We start from the raw sequence: 16,914 nt of genomic DNA, 5'->3' as shown, positions 1-16,914 counted from the left end.
TCACTGTCTGGACCTATCAATATATTATTACAATTGAACTTCATTCAAAAAGGCAAAGGAGAATAAGCAATTACCAAGTGAGTTTAAGAATTCTCCCACAAGAGATTTCCTAGGCCATTGAATTAAAACCAAAGAACTTTTCCCAGAATGCACTAAATACGTTCCTTTTGTTGACATTTCACCTAACTAAAACAAGCCTCATAAACAACTTGCTTTCTGTTCTAATAAATTAATAAATATACATAAAAGATATCACTAAATAAAAGTGGCCCCTTTTTCTACTTCATTTCACCAAGCATTTTTTTTTAATAACTACAATATTATTTTTCTTTCATTTGCAAAAAAAAAAAAAAAAAGGCAATTTGATTAATTTAATTATTTTAATTAATTTTTTGCAACGATAACAGCTGTGCTACTTTTTCTTAAAAATGCAGATGTTTTTCAACCATTTTTTTTTCTGAAAGTAAAATAATAAGGATTACTTCATCAGTTTTAGAGTAAATTATCATTTTTTCAATTGCTTTTTTTTGCATTAATCATTTAGTCTGTGGTGAACAACCTGCAGCATGGCTGCAATAAGAACATTAATAAAAGGATTGCTGATTTTACTATCTCTAATGCAAAACACAATGAACATTCTTCAATTTCTCTTTAACTCTGACTACTGAGAGAAATATAAAAAATGTCAGTTTATTAAACCATTTTTTTACAATATTGAGTCAGATGGGCGAGGTGTGATTTTTCAGTTAATGTTTGTCTGTTTTGTGACAAGCACTTGCATTTGATGTTTGAAGTACAAATTTAAATCTACGTGTCAAGATGGCACCTAGTAAAGTTTCTAGGTGTCAGATGGAACAACCAATGTGCTATTTTTAATGAATAAAATATATGTATATCCAAACACTTTTCTTTTTTTGATTAATGTACTGTAATCTGCCAATAGCATGTTTGTAAAATATACTAAAGAAAATGACTTTTAAAGACAAAATTGATTGCATGTCAAAACTGCATAGAAATTTATCCTTTGGGACAACCATGTGTCTTCCTAACAATGAATTGGGACAGAAAAGTTTCAATGTGATCCAAAACTTAAGGAATCAAAGCTTTAAATCCAAACTTTTGGACACAAAATGTGACTACCAAACACTTACTTCTAATGCTGCTTGCAATGTTGCAATCTGCTTGTCTCTAGAACATTCTCTTAATTAGTTGGCACTTGAAGAAGGTTTGTCTTATTTAATGTTACTGCCATTGTTCGCTGTAAAGTAACTAAAACTTTTTTAAAAGTTCCCCGAGCCCTAACATGCCATTTTGTTGTAAAATGATTAATACAGTTGAATAATAAAACAGTGCACCGGCTTTTAAACTTTTTGTTTTCAGGTTAAATAAAGTACCTAAAATATGCTATTAATAGATTAAAATATCTAAACTTTAGAATAAAACGGATTATACTACATTATTTTACTATACCTTAAAGAATTTGACCACTACTTTATACCTTGCCTAAAGCAAGAAGAAATGAGTTGCATTTATAAATAATGCCAAAATATTGAGTAAAGCAGTAAAATACAGGGGGGGGGGGGGGGGGGAGATAGCAATAATAAGAAAATTGAAAAGGATATAATCTTCAATTTTTGCACCAAGTTCTTCAGCGTCTTGGAAATCATCTTCAATATCCACTGCAAAGACAATTTTGTTATGCAAAAGAACACTAAGCCATAAAATGTGGACACATTGTTAGAATATTGTATACAAAACAAGAGATGAGTTTAGAATAGGGGTTGCGCCAATAGGTAAGTTGGCCAATTAACTGATTAATCTGCAAAAGATGATTCACCAAATCAGTGCCAATGGTCAATTAATCAGCTGCCAAATAATTATAATAATAAAGATTTAAATACAACACATTCTCACACATTGATTTTTTTTAATTACAATTTCAACTTTATAAAAATGTATGTTGGAATTGTCTAAACTGAACAAAAAACGTTTGGGGGAGAGGGAGAACTAACAAATACACATATAAATAATCACTTAATAACTCATACTCTTTTAAAAAAATTTGCATTAATTATAATTTTTTTAAATGAATGATTTAAGGGGGAAACCAGTTTATGCCGGTCAAAAAATCCACTTTTTTATGTCATAAAATGTTAGTAAAAATGCTCAATAATATTTTCCCAAAATTTGAGTGAAAAATTCCGATTCTATGAGCACTTAAAGTGACAGTGGAGATTAAAAAACGTTCCCAGCATTTTTTTTTTCTTCTCTTTACTGCATTTTTCTAGAAACAATGTTTTTCCAACTGGTGTGCATTCTGGCTCAAAGAGTTTTTGATCAATCATTCTGAAAATTTGCATAAATATTCTTTATTTAATTATACTTTATATGAACCTAACTATTTGATGATATTATAAATGAAACATTTCTATAATCAGGGTTCATACTCTGTTTGGATGGACTTTTTCATGACTTCTTTCATGACTTCAATGAAAATTTTCATGACCTCGTTACTCGAAGAGAATAGCACTATTTAATCTCAAACTTGATAATTTTTGGAAATGAGCATTAGCAAAACGTCTACATGAATGCCACAGCCTCATTGAAGCACTTACTCGTAATGGAAAAAATATAAGCGTACACTTAAAAAACTAAACTATTCTTATTTGTCTTCATCATATAAATTTCAGTAAAGTAAAACCGCAGTGAAACGAATATGATGATGCTTAAATGTCTGATATTTTATTTATAAACAGGCAGAATGATATTGAATGGGACAAAGGTTGAATGAATCATCATTAAGTTTCAATAAATTTGCTTCAAAAGTTGCCTTTTAGTGTCTACAGTGCATTTAATCATTCACATTACTTGACAGTATTTTGGTTCTTTAAAGAAAAGCCACATAGTTTAGTTTTTTATGTCTCTAAATCAGATCTTTAACAAAAAAAAAAAAAAACCATTTAGTAATGAATCGATCTTCTGATTCAAAAGTATACTTGTTTTGTTTACTTATTTGCACATTTTCAAATGCATATAAATTAATTAGGTGCGGAAATTTCAGAACATGTTTGATTCCTGACATTGAACGTAGCAGTGGGTCGCATGGATTAGTTTTGCGCCCCGTATGTTGGGCACTACTGTTTTAAAGTATTAGAATTTATCTTTTTCTATATTCTATCGCCTGACTAAAGATCTTTATTTTCTAAAGCTTTCAACAAATTAAGATAAACTCTGATAAGTTTAATAATAAAGTTCTTACGAGTAATGGAATCGTACACAGATGAAATTGAATTGCTTTTTTTTTTTTGAGTGGGCGTTTCAAAACTAAGAACGTGAAATTTCGTTACTATAGAATATGAAACATAAGAAGTGTCAAAAATAACAGTAAATTCAAAATAAGTGATGTCCAAGCAGTAAAATCACATCACGAAAAAAGCAAGCAGCTGCGACAGAAGTGGATGCAACGGGATTTCAAAATTCAAATTTGATTTTGGGATCGTTCAATTTTCCACTTTTAATAGCTTTTATGTGCTATACTGTTAAGTCACTCAAGATTTCTAATGCTCCTTTAGTTACTTTCTCTTTGTCCAGGACATTTTTCCATGACTTGATATAAATTTCCATGACTTTCAATGAAAATTTCAACTTTCCATGACTTTTCCAGGTCTGAAATTCACTAATTTTTTTCCATGACTTTCCAGGATTTCCATGACCCGTACGAACCCTGTATAATGCAAGAAGTGTGAAAAAAAATGGTAATAAAAAATAACATTGTAATCAAACATCTCAAAAAGGTGAAATTTTCAACTTTTGTGATCACTATTAGGTTGATATTTTAGGGAAATATGTTGTTTACCAGAAAGAAAAATTGTAATGATTACAGCAAAAATTGTGGCTTCGGTAATGCACACCAGTAACAAGCTCTGATGGCGATCGCTAATGCACAGCAGCTTCTAACTCCACTAATTCTGGTGGAAATGACTTTACAAAATTACAAGATGTACTTCAAAATATAAATAAAATGTTCCCCAAGTTAAAAAAAAAAAATGATTATTTTTTTCCTGTTAAAAAAATTACGAAAAACACTAAAATTACGGCCTCCTAAATTGATTTCCCGCCTTAACCTTTAATTCCGATATTTTTATTATTAGTGTTAATTTATCATTACATGTTACCTTTTCTTATAGAAAATTATTTATTTATTGAACTCATTCAGAATAATTTCTTGTCTTTCAAGGCATATTTTTTTTTCTGCTGATTAGCGGATAAAAATTGGCAGATTATAAATAATCGGAAAAGAGAGTGGCCAATATGGCTAATTACTGCTGATTGATCAGTGAATCCCTAATTTAGAATATAAAATTCATTTCCAGTGCTTTTCTAATTTCGACTATTAAAGGCAATACAGCATAGTGATGTAAAAAATAAAATAACAATCACTTCACGTGTTCAAGTTGAAACAACAACAGAATTGGAAATATTTTATTTGTTTAAAAAGTTTAATTAATTAGAAAAATAAAATTGAATGTTGCATCAGAAAGAAGTCAAAATATTATTTATAATATAGTAGTGAAGCTCACATTTTTCTCAATTTTTTTAGTAAGTTATTTATACATTTTATTATGGTAGCATGAATGATCTAATTTTTTCACCCAAAAAAAAAGGCTCTTATTTACATTAATAAAAGTTTTGAACTTAGTACATATTTCTATCTTCCTTCATAGGATAACTAAATTACATTTTTTTCTGGAGTGCTGTTGTTGAAATAAAACATTTGATAGAACTAACAATGAGGTTTGGGGGACTAGCCAAAACAAAGTGTAGCTAGAAAACTAAGCTATGAATTGTATACATTATTTTTACATTAAAAAACCAAATATTTTGTGGTGTGGCTTTCTTACGCATTCCCATCCTCGAATTGCAGCAATGCAATTCTGAAAATTTAAAACAAAGCTTGTTACAAAAAGTAATAAAATTCTGCTAGAAAACATTGCAACCCCTGTGAAGAGTCATGCCAGTCAGCTTTAACTTGTTAGGGCAAATCAAGTTTGGGTATTTAAAAGCTTGAAAGCCAGTAGCTCAGTGGTAGAGCGTGCTGCAGGCCCGGGTTCAGCATGGTTGATTCAGTCATTCGTCCCTTCATTGGGTTGATAAAATAGAGTACTAAGCGTGGTTGGGGACCAAACCCTGGAGGTTTGGCGTCCGGTTGACCACCTAACTGGAACATCTGCCTTGAACTCCAGAGCCCTTAGGCAGGGAAACTCAGATGGGCAGAGCAGACCTTGGCCCTCATGGGCCAAAGTCTACTACTACTGTGTTTGGCTCATTTAAAAGCTGAAAACAATTAAATAAAGGAAAATTTATGGATTTAAATCAGGACATTCAGACTAGTCTTATTGATGAACCATCAGACAGCATTAAAAAATATAAACATTGATACAGAAGAACTTTGTTAAAACCTCAAAGAAATATCTAAAATCAGTTGGTCTTAACCGTAGTTAGTCTTAATGGAAGAACAAACAGGATGGGGATCGCAAATGTAGTTCCCATTGGCAGCAATTCCTTTTAATCTTATTTGAATTAATGAGTTTCGACTGTAAAAAAATTTCTAACTATAGACACTAGAGCAAACATATGAAAACATACCATACCTTCCACTTTCAAGGCTGCTGCTAACAGTTCACGACATTTGAGCCTAACTGTATTTGTAGTATCGGCAGGGAAAGATGTCTGTTTTGGAGCTGAAGTAGCAGAAGATTTGGATTCAGCTTCTTTAGCAGATTCTTTTTTCTGAGATTGATTAGATGCTGTACCTCCATTAGAGTTCTCACCTTTTGATTCTTTGCTACTTCCATTGCCATCTGTTTTAGCACTGGGAGTTTCTTCAAAGATAATGCTTATAATTAGTTTCTGGGCAAAAAAAATTTTTAAAAATGTTCATACAAAAAAAAAAAAAAAAAGAAAGAAAGAAAGAGAAGAGGGTCAAAAATGGGCTCAAGAGAATCCTGATAAAAGAAATTTTATCTCTTATCCATTGAAATCTAAAAAGATAAACCAAAACTTTAACTATAAATACAGGACCAATGTGTAAAGTAAAAAATGGGCAATGGGAAGTGGTTTTTAAAAACACATAGAGATTTTATAAATCCAAAAACAAAAGTTTGCAACTAGAAACTGTTCAGGCCCTACATACAAACCTCAAGATTACTTAGCTTTTAAGTTATACAAGATGGATACCACGACAAAACAGGACAAATGGACACAAATGGGCCCGACCAAAAAAGAGGCAGGGTGCTTCCAGATCAAAAACCAACTCAATTCAATTAAAAGGGCACTACACGCATACAATTCAATATATTTCTTAATAGCATTTTTTTTCCTTTGAATTACTCTTGTAGTTTTATTTTTCAAATAATTATTAAGAATCTTTTTAATGTTAAGTTTAGATGACTATACAAAAAACATTAAAAACAATCAGATTTATAATCAAATCCAATAAAAGACAAATGAGGGTATGTTTAAAAAACTTGCCTTTGTGATGAAGTTTTGTCAAAACTTCAAAAGGGCAAGGAGGACGCATTGAGGAATAAAAAAAGGGCAGAGTGCATTGAAAGTTAACACTAAATGGGCAGATAAGCTTGTAAGTCCTCAGCAAAAGATAAAACATAGGAAGGGTTGAAAATAATAGTCATCAACATAAAGTTACTGATGAAAAAGTAGCAGAACTGCATAGTAAATATAAATGAGTATTCATCACAGAAGCAGAAGCAATCAGATTTTGAAATGCATAAAAAATTGGAACTGGCGTTTAAAAGCATAACGGCTAAAATGCTTAAATGTTAGGACTACGCATAAAAGTTGGCAGATATCTCTAATGTACATAGTGGCAGGCTTATTGACACCAACAAATTATATTGGTAAATTTTAAAAGTTGAAAATTAATAGTGGAATTCAAAAAGTAATAAAAAGAAGAATGGGTATTGATACTAAAAAGAAAAGCATTGCATTATGTTTACCATAACATAGTGTTAAAATTTTGGAAGGGCACAACACTCTGCCTTTTTTCTTTTGCATTTCCCAATGTGCTCTTCTTGCCCCTTTAAAATTTATCAACACTTCATCACATAAGCATTTTCCTCTTCGAATGGGAGTAAATTCACTTTTGGTGGACTTTGAAATGTAAGTCTTCCCGCTCCCCTTATCTGCTAGAATGAGTGTGGGGAAAATTAAAGTACAAAACTTCGTGGGTTTTTTATGTACTTTTAAAAAATCATATGAGAAAGTGCCTTTTTATTAGGAAGCGTCATGCCCCTTTTTAGATCTAGGGGAAATACTACTAAAATAAAGCAAATACTTTTTAGGCATTAAAGATAAACAATAACAATAATTTAAAAAAAAAACAGAAGCAAAAACTGTCATTTATATACCTGGTAATAATTTCTTCCATGCTTTTATTAAACTTTTTGATAAGGTTATTACTTCATCATCACTTGATGATTTTCTAAGTGAATTCACAGTCATACCAATTCTGGTTTTCTGCAGAAAAAAGTTGATCACAATTTTTTTAATTTAAAGAAACTATAAAATATTCATAATGATTTTTTTAAACAACTTACTTGTAATATATCCAATGTTATTGGCAAGTCTCGAAGAGCCTTCAGCAAATCCATAGCTTGTTCCTGAAATACATATTTACACTTGTATACACTGTATTATTAATTGTAAACCAATATACAGAGGGTTGACTGTTTCAAATTCATTGTTATTTGCTGGTTTTAGAATACAAAAAGGTATGTCCATGGATTGTTGCATACTGGGTTCAGTATAGCGGAATTCGACTGTATGTTAATATTATTAATTAGTGGAATTGTTTACATAAAAAACTTAATATATTTTTATTAACGGGTATGCCCCAAAGCAGAATAAACAGTTGGACCCCCAATTTAATGAATTCATCGGAACTGAAAATTTTATACATTAAGTCAGGGTTATTCATAATATTGGGGTGTGATTTTTCTTTTAAACGCATTTACCTTATTTAAAAGCCTTAATAAGCAACTGTGCAAAAATATCCATAATTAGAAAATTTACTTTTTATTCAGCATTCCACGACTTATTACACGTTAGTTAATTTAAAATTTTTAAACTGCTGAGTAAATGTTATTCGAAATAGTTCTCTTTTGACTTTATGGAAAGAAAAAAAATAGTGTGTCTTTTGCAGCCTGCTGCATGAGATATATTTTTCTAGTTTCCAGGCCATGTAAGGCATTTGAAAAAGAAAGTTTTAATAATAGTTTCACTATCGCTTTCAGTATCAAATCACTATTTGTTGGATGTCCTCTTGCCCTCGCTCATCAAAAATTGCTGATTCCAAAAAAAAAAAAAAAAAAAAGCAATTTTCTGCTTTGGACAATATGGATGTAGCATTTAGAAAACAATCCAATATTTCCTAACTCAAATTTGGCCGTTGAAATAATTTGTTATTTCGAGGTTCATTATTCAGTAAATAATCGTTTTTACCTTCATTTTAGTTGGGGGAAAAAGGAAAATTTGCTAAACCGCGAAATTCGTTAAATAGAGGTTCGTTAAATTGGTGTCGGACTGTACTACTAAATTTGCGACCTACGTTGCAGAACAGATGCCTGATCTGCAGAGCAATTCTGTTCAAATGTGAGAGAAACCTCTGACAAATTTTCTGCAGAAATTGTACAGATTTCTGCAGAAAACCTGCAGTTTATAATTAGTGATGTTCCGGATATCCGTATCCGTATCGGCAGATATCGGAGGGAAAATAAAGATATATATCCATATCCGTTACTTTTTTGACGGATCTTGAAAAGATCATTTCTATTCTAAAATTTTTTAAATATTTGAATGAAAGACTCTTGAATTCCGTTTAAATTAGGTTTTACTCCCCATTATAAATTATAAGTTATCATTTCAGAAGCCAATTTGTACACCCCCCCCCCCCCCTTGTTGCAAAAAGGAAGGGGAAATAAGTTTTAAAAGTGTGTATCAGCGTGTCTTTTTGTGGCATCGTAGCTCTTAAACAGATGAACCGATTTCGATAGTTCATTTTTCATTCAAAAGGTGACTTGATCGAAAGCTTAGCTTGACCTCGTTTTTGTAAAACTTAATTACCGGAGACATCAATTAAAAACCGATTTAACATTTTTCACAATTATGGTAGTAAAAATTTACCTGTACGTTAAAAATGTTGGCCCTAATTGAGAGAACGAAGTTTTCTGCGTTTGATATTTATTTGAAATTTTTAATTTATATACAGTAGGAGCTATAATCTTGTTAAGTGAATTTTAAATGCAATTCTAAGCCTTTATCGATTAAATAAATAAATAAGAAGTTGGCAGGAAACTGCCTTTTGGATGAAAGTTCTAGTTTATAGCAAAGCCTCCAAAGCAATGAGGATCAAATACAATTGTGCAGATATAATATTTCATTTTTTACAAAAATAATTTTACAAAAAAAAATGATTTATTGAACATTTTATGTTATTTTCAATAGTTTTGTATTGATCCAATTCTGTTTTTGGAAACTCAGGCAAGGTCTCATTTCTTTCCATATTGCGAATGACCAAAACATGGCGTCTACGCGAAAAATACATGATTACAAATACAATTTTGAATTTGTTACATAAAAGTAGACAAATTCAAAATTCTTTTAAAAACTACAATTTAGATAAAATAGTCTATTTTTCAGCCTCTAAAGCAATGAAGATACGATAATATTCTGAGGACAAAATTTTGCACTTTTCAAGATAATAATTAAGAATTATCCGAAAAAATGGCACATTTTGCATAATTTACAATAGTTTGCATTGCAATAAACATCCAATTTCGTTTATAAAAATGTAGGCACTCAAAGAGTCTTGCGTACCATATATTTTAGGAATGACTAAACATGGCGACTATGCCAAAAATTATATAAATTTCTGAATTTGTAGGGAAAATATTATTGAAAATTAAAATCCTCATGAGACTACATTTTAAATGAAAAGTTTTAGCACTTTTGCATCCAAAGCAATGAGGCTAAAGTAAAATTTCAAATATGAAATTTTTCAGTTCCCCAAAAAAGTATTATTATTAAAAAAAGATTTGCAGCACATTTTACAAAATTTTCATTTGTTAGCAGTGAAATAAAACATCCAATTCCGCTTTGTTTTTGAAAACTTGGGCACTTAACAGGGGTCTGGTTAGAGGATATTTGGGTCCGTTAACGGACCCTTCACAAAAATCCGATCAAACAAAACGGACCTTTCACAAAATCCCGATCAAACAAAACGGACCCTTCACAAAATTCTGATAAACAAGATCGGATCTGTCACAAATTGTTTATTGAAAGAGCAAATCTGAAAGCAAAATAACGCATATTTCTGTGTATAAACCGATAATTTTTGGAACCTTTTTTTAAGTCAAAATAGAGGGATCAGCTTATACAAAATCGGCTAATTTTGAAAAAAAAAAAAAAAAAAAAAAGAAACGAAAAAATCGGCACTCTTGCGATGCTCCGATGCTCCTGCAAGCGATAAATAATTGCTACTGCCAAATAAATATAATGGTTGTTTGTTTTAGCTAATTAACAGCGGTGTTGTTGTAAACTTTTCTGAAAAGGCATTAGTAAGCACTTTTCTCCGCTCATGATTTAATAAACAATAATAATATATATCTGCAAAATGAACTTAGAACTGCAAAGGGATAGTAAGGGTGAGGAAAAAATATGATCGCTTCAGATAGGGTTACCAACTTCAAAACTATCACCACTTAGCGTCTGGCGTTGAACCTTTAATAATGAGATTAGAAAATATTCTCATCATTTTGTCGGCTTGTCAATATTTGCGTTTTTACGGTACGGTGCGAAGTTCACTTGTTATTTTGGGAGAAAATTATATGGGTTTTGATTTTTCGATGCTAACAAGGATGATTAACTTTAAGCAAACTCTTTTAATTACCGTTTTTTTTTCTTTAGATGTCTCCATTTTGAAAAATGCAATCTTTGAACATCCGATATTGAGAATCATATTTTGTTCTTTTTTCAAGCTAACTTCGCTTTATTTGGATTCAAATAAATGAAAAGTCTCTTTTTTATTTCTGTTAGAACTCTCAAAGCAAAATTCCATTTTCTGTTATGAGTCAAAAATTAAAATGCTGAATAGATGGTTTATTTTATTTTATTATTATTTTTTTGGGGGGTCAACTGTGTTCACAGATATTAATGATATGTTATCATAGGACTCTAAAATGCAATTTTAAAATAATTTTATCGAAAATATTTCTTTTACAAGCCGTTTTTATACTTTTGATGCCTTCACTTTGAGAATTGCGATCTCTTTGCAACGGCTATGGGAATCCGATTTTTCGAATTTTTGATGATTATTACGCTTTGTTAAGAGGTAAACAATTGAAATATCTTTTTATTTTTGTTAAAATCACGGAATTTATAAGTTAGAAACGAAATTTCGTGCTTTTTAAGAATGTCTTGGGTCAAAAGGTTGAATGCTGAACCCTATTCTGAATTTTGTTTTATTTATTTATATTTTTGTTACAATTATTTTAAATACTGTACAGAAATATATCTAGTATAATTTAACATAATGCAGAATGGTAGATATATATTGATACTTGAAAGTGCGATGCCCCCCCCCCCCCCCGCCAAATATCAGAAAAAAAAATCCAGAATGATTTTCTCGTCATAGAAGAAGAAAACACTCAACTTTAAGTTTAATTGATGCAGTTTGTGCCATCTCTAAATTCTAAAATTTCGTTTTAACAAATTTTTTTTTTTTTTTTTTTTTGCGAAATTTTTTGATTTTTCACAAAATTAATTCATTTTTCACAAAATTATTTGTTTTTTCACAAAAAACGGACCCTGTGAAAAATCCTGGACAGACCCCTGCTTAAGCATCTTGTCTACTTCAATTTTGTGAATGACCAAATATTGTGACTATGTTTTTAGCTAAAATACAGAAGCATCCCTTTTCCGATCAAAAAACAATCTCCATAAGATTTTTTTTTCCCTTTTGTCTATTCATTTCTTGTGTTTCTTTCTTTCTTTTTGTTCTTTTATAAAATTATCTGCAGGCCGCTGAATCTGTGAGGCACATCCACATCTCGCAATTTCTGCTACCAGGCTTATGTGTAATTCAATTTTTTTTTTTTGGTTAATTAGATTCTGAAGCATACAATCATTCCATTTTAATTAAATGATTAACTATCAATAGATAATAGGGTCATGCCGTGTCAAATCAACACACTTTTAATTAAAATTTTACCTCACCCCCTCAGATTTTGATAAAATTTGGCACACATATAGTGGGCACTAAGAATAACAAAAATACAAAATTTCAAATTTTTATCTTGAATAGTTTTTAGTGTACGGCCTTGTAAAGTTTTCAAAAAATCGTGAAAAAAACTAAAAACAAGCAATTTTCAAATTGCTCTAAAAGCTGTCAAAACTGAGTTAGAGAGGTGGGACCGGTGTTATTTTGTAGCTTTTTTAATGCTCTTTTAAGAGATATGCAACATGTCCTATGTAGTAGTAAAAAAAGATTTTTTTTGGTGCAAATCAAATTTTTGATTTTGATTTTTTTCAATAAGTACCACTTTTAAAATTTTCAAAAAAATTCTATAAATAGACAGTACTTTCATAAACTGCCATGCAAAGTTTTATGATGGGATGGTAATGGGAACTTTTTGTCAAAAAAATTTACTACTGACTCCTATTTTTCATAAATATCAGATTTTGACATAATAATTATTTTAGTGTAGCAAAATATTTTGTAGTAAATGCTTTCATGACAAATATGAATGCATTGTACTTTAAATTCTTCTTATAAAAATATTAGTAAAAATTAAGGCAAATAAAACACCAAAATTTAAATAAAATTATATCAATTTATGCTGTATGAAAAGTTGATAAATTTACAATAAATATTGTTGTGGCTAAATAGTTTGATAAGCAAGTATTATTTAAAAAAAAACTTTTCCCTTCCATTCACTTGATCCAGTATCTGCAGATCTAGCAAGTTGGTACCTTTCTGTGCAAGTTAAAACAAACACCAGTCTGCCACATGGCCCCCCATGTGGCAGTCTGGTATTTCTTCTAACTTGCTCAAGCCAGACTCTCCACAAGCATTCATTCAGTGACTAGAGACCTTGCTAACAAGTAGTGTTTTAAATTTTATTACTGTCTTAAGTTATCCATTCCATAATGTAAAATAGTTGTGATACCTCACCATAAAAGAATTATTACTTTGAACTTCAGTATTTCTCATGTGTTAGCGAATTTAATCTATGATTAAAACTTGTAGTTAAAAGGCAAGTTTTAAGAATTTTTTAGAAAATATGGAAACTAGTGAAAAATGCAGTACTGTGGTAAGAGTTTAGTGTTGTAATCCATTGAAGAAAACAAATCATCGTGTTCGAGATAGAAAAAAACTGAGAAATATCACATCTTGGATGACAGGTTCATTTTCACAAATACTTGATGGCTCCATGATTTGTGATCAGTGTAGAAAAGACCTAACTAAGTTAAAAAAATACAGTGCCCATTAGTAAAAAAAATTCTGAAAATGAAGATTCTCCTGAGTTGGAGGTGAATGTTCTAGACGAAGATCCAGACTTTGCAACAAGTTCAGTAATTGTTCAGACACTAAATACTTCACTTCAAGAATTAGGTGTGTCCCCGATTGATAAGAAGAAAATAACTTCCAAGCAGTATGCTTCGACTAAAGTAAAAAAAATCTCATCTATGAAACGTAAACTCTTTGTTGCTGCTGAAAATTCTTCATCAGATAATGATACTGAAATTGACCAATTGGTTCTTCAAAATCTGAAAACCAACTTTTTGAATTGTACAAATAGATCAAAAAAAAATTATGATTCTCACATTTTTACCCGAGAAATGGAGTGTTAGGAAGATAATGCGTGAGTTTAATGCTCCAAACTACTTAGTTCGACAGTCAAAACAAATTTTGAAAGAAAAAGGGTTTATGGAAGGTCCTAATCCAAAGCCAGGGAAGTGTTTATCAACAGAAACAGTCGAAACTGTGCATTCTTTTTACGAAAACGATTAAATTAGCCGGGCGATGCCAGGAATGAAAGATTGTGTAACAGTTACTCTGCCAGATGGAGGCAAGACAAAAATATCAAAAAGACTTATTTTGTGTAATCTAAAAGAAGCTTATAATCATTTCAAAGATAAGCACCCAAATATAAAAATTGGTTTCTCTAAATTTGCGGAATTAAAACCAGAACACTGTATATTAGCTGGGCAGAGCGGCACACACTCTGTATGTGTGTGCACAACGCATCAAAACATAAAGTTGATGATGGAAAATGCTAAGCTAAATTCACTTACAGATGGTAACTTGAAAACCTACAAGGAATGTATTGCAAAGATGCTTTGTAACCCATCAACAACATGGGGAACTGTGAGTATTGCCCTGGAGAAACTGCTTTACGGAAAGTTTTAGAAACTTCTTTTGAAAAAAATTTAATTGAAAAAGTTCAGTTTCGCCAATGGGTGTCAGTCGATCGCTGCAACCTAGAGATGTTTGAGAAAACCTCAGACGAATTTATAGATTTATTTTGCAGCAACATGCCTTCTTTAGTCCGACATGATTTTATTGCAAAGCAACAAGCATCATTCCTCAACAACATTAAAGAAAACATCAGAGAGTCAGAATTTGTAATTACATGTGATTTCTCTGAAAATTACAGCATAGTTTTACAGGATGAAGCCCAGAGCTACCACTGGACTAGTCAGCAGGTCACCGTTCATCCCTTTGTGATATACTTTAAGAACGGCAAAATTGAACACTTGAACTTCGTTGTCATTTCTGACTGCCTAGAACACAATACAATCGCAGTCTACACTTTTCTCAAGAAACTCATCCTTATTTAACAAATAAGTTCCAAAAAAAAATCTATTACTTTTCAGACGGTTCTGGCGCACAATACAAAAATAAGAAACATTTTTTGAACCTTTGTCTTTATCAGAAAGATTTCGGTATTGAAGCCGAGTGGCACTTTTCGGCCACGGCGCATGGAAAAGGGCCTTGTGATGGAGTAGGCGGTTCAATTAAGAGACTGGCAGCTCGAGCAAGTTTGCAGAGGCCATACGAAAACCAGATCCAAACACCAAGCGATCTTTTTGAGTGGGCAGTCGAAAATGTTCCAAAAGTAGATTTTGCCTTTTGAACACCACGTTTTGTTGTTATTCAAAATTGAGCTTTTCCCTTATCCATAAAAGTAAAGCCAGAAATACCTTCTAGAGGGGGGTTTTTGGAACAAAAATCCCTACTGGAAGGGTTTTTTGATCAGTAATACCTTCTGGAGGGTTTTTTTTTGGATCAGTAATACCTTCTGGAAGGGTTTTTTTTTTTTGGATCAGTAATACCTTCTGGAGGGGTTTTCTTGATCAAAAATATCTTTTGAAAGGGGATTTTTTCATCAAAACAGTCTTTCATATGCATGAAGTATTGTATTAGAATACGGATGTATGTTAAAACCAATGCCTTTGGGGGGCAATTGAATTGGGGGGGATATAATGCAACTGAAGGGGTGTTCCCCCCTCCCTTCGCTGCACCACTGATATAGCAGCCAATTCAAAAGTGTTCTCTTCTCATCTTTCTTCCATCCTGTGAAATGTCTCCTACTGCAAAAGCGAAACACGAATCCTTCTTCATCTACACGTTTCCCAACCAGTGGTTTGCGAACCCCTAGGTGTTCATGAAGGCTGAGGGGTGGAAAGGGGGTTCTCAAAAAAACTATTGTAATGGTGGAAGTTTGTAATTTATGTGCTGTTTACTCATCATTTATTCATTTGTCTCTTGCAAGGCATGCGGTTCTATAGAGTGCTGAAGAAGTTACACTTATGGATACAAGGTATATGAAGTTGAAAGCATATAAATACTTTTGTTTTCTCAGTAGTTTTTGATCGGAAAATTCGATTAAACTTAATTGAAACAGTACATAGAGCATATGCGAATGCCTGCTTCACTATTAAAGTGGGACAAGGAGTTGCTGCGTTTGTTAGCAACAATTTCTTACGAGCTTTTAATGATGAAAGAGCTTTTAATGATGAAAGAGAAGGAATGATTGGCAACCCGAAAATACATCAGGGATGGGAAAAAATATTTTTGCTTTTAAGAAATTTTTTTGGGGTGAAACTTGCTACAGTGTGAATTACACAGTTAAAAAAAAAAAAAAATCTAAGGAATAAACTATGCAACTTGCTTTGTGGTGTATGTAAAAAAGGAGTCAAACATAAAAGAAAATTCTTCTCGAAATTGCAGTTAAATGATAATTATGCGCCATATATTCCTACCAAACAGCTAGACTCATAATCCTGTACAAGAAGCTATAAATTTAAAGACTGTTCTAGTTTTATTGCAAGAAAAAGGATCATATTGTTAAACTGAGAGTTTCTAAAGGGCAGACTTAGATAAAATGAAAAGCTTTCTGCAAACACAAATCCTAACTGGAAAATTTTCTGCAAATAATTTTTTTGCCTAACTCACTTTGAATAAAAAAATAAATTTGTATTCAAATATGAAAGAGACAAAAAAAAAGTGCTTTAAATCATTTATTTTTTTTACAATAACATATAGTTAGTTCTTATTTTCCACCAACTGAAGAAAACTGCCGAAACCATTATTTTTTTTACACATGTGCTTCGAAAGGTTTTTGGAGAAAGACTTTAACAGAAATAAACTCTGGGATTTTCTTAAAAATTCCATTAAAAAAAATTAAATCAACGTTAGCAGTTTGAAAAAAAAATTTCTGCAGAGCCAAAAATTTTCTGCGAACGCCGTTCGCGCGTTCCTCTATATTATGCAAGACTGCTAAAGGGTATTTTCTAAAACTATTCCTTAATTGCCATCTGATTCAATGTTAC

The 16,914-nt window shown here is 31.5% G+C and overlaps 1 protein-coding gene across 1 annotated transcript in view; it reads right to left on the bottom strand.

Annotated features, from left to right (window-relative positions):
• The window catches only part of LOC129227335 (transcription elongation factor S-II-like), a 31,358-nt gene that overhangs the window by 3,005 nt on the left and 11,439 nt on the right, over positions 1 to 16,914 (bottom strand). The window contains exons 2-5 of the mRNA XM_054861878.1: positions 7,617 to 7,679; positions 7,428 to 7,536; positions 5,652 to 5,882; positions 1,623 to 1,679 (exon numbers count right to left, since the gene is read on the bottom strand). Coding sequence (XP_054717853.1) covers positions 1,623 to 1,679; positions 5,652 to 5,882; positions 7,428 to 7,536; positions 7,617 to 7,679 — 460 coding nt within the window. The remainder of the gene's footprint in view (positions 1 to 1,622; positions 1,680 to 5,651; positions 5,883 to 7,427; positions 7,537 to 7,616; positions 7,680 to 16,914) is intronic.

The sequence above is a fragment of the Uloborus diversus genome, chromosome 8, assembly GCF_026930045.1.
Source record: "Uloborus diversus isolate 005 chromosome 8, Udiv.v.3.1, whole genome shotgun sequence".
Lineage (NCBI taxonomy): Eukaryota > Metazoa > Arthropoda > Arachnida > Araneae > Uloboridae > Uloborus > Uloborus diversus.
The sequence above is the reverse complement of the archived record's forward strand: the minus strand, read 5'-3'. Positions and strand labels throughout refer to the sequence as shown.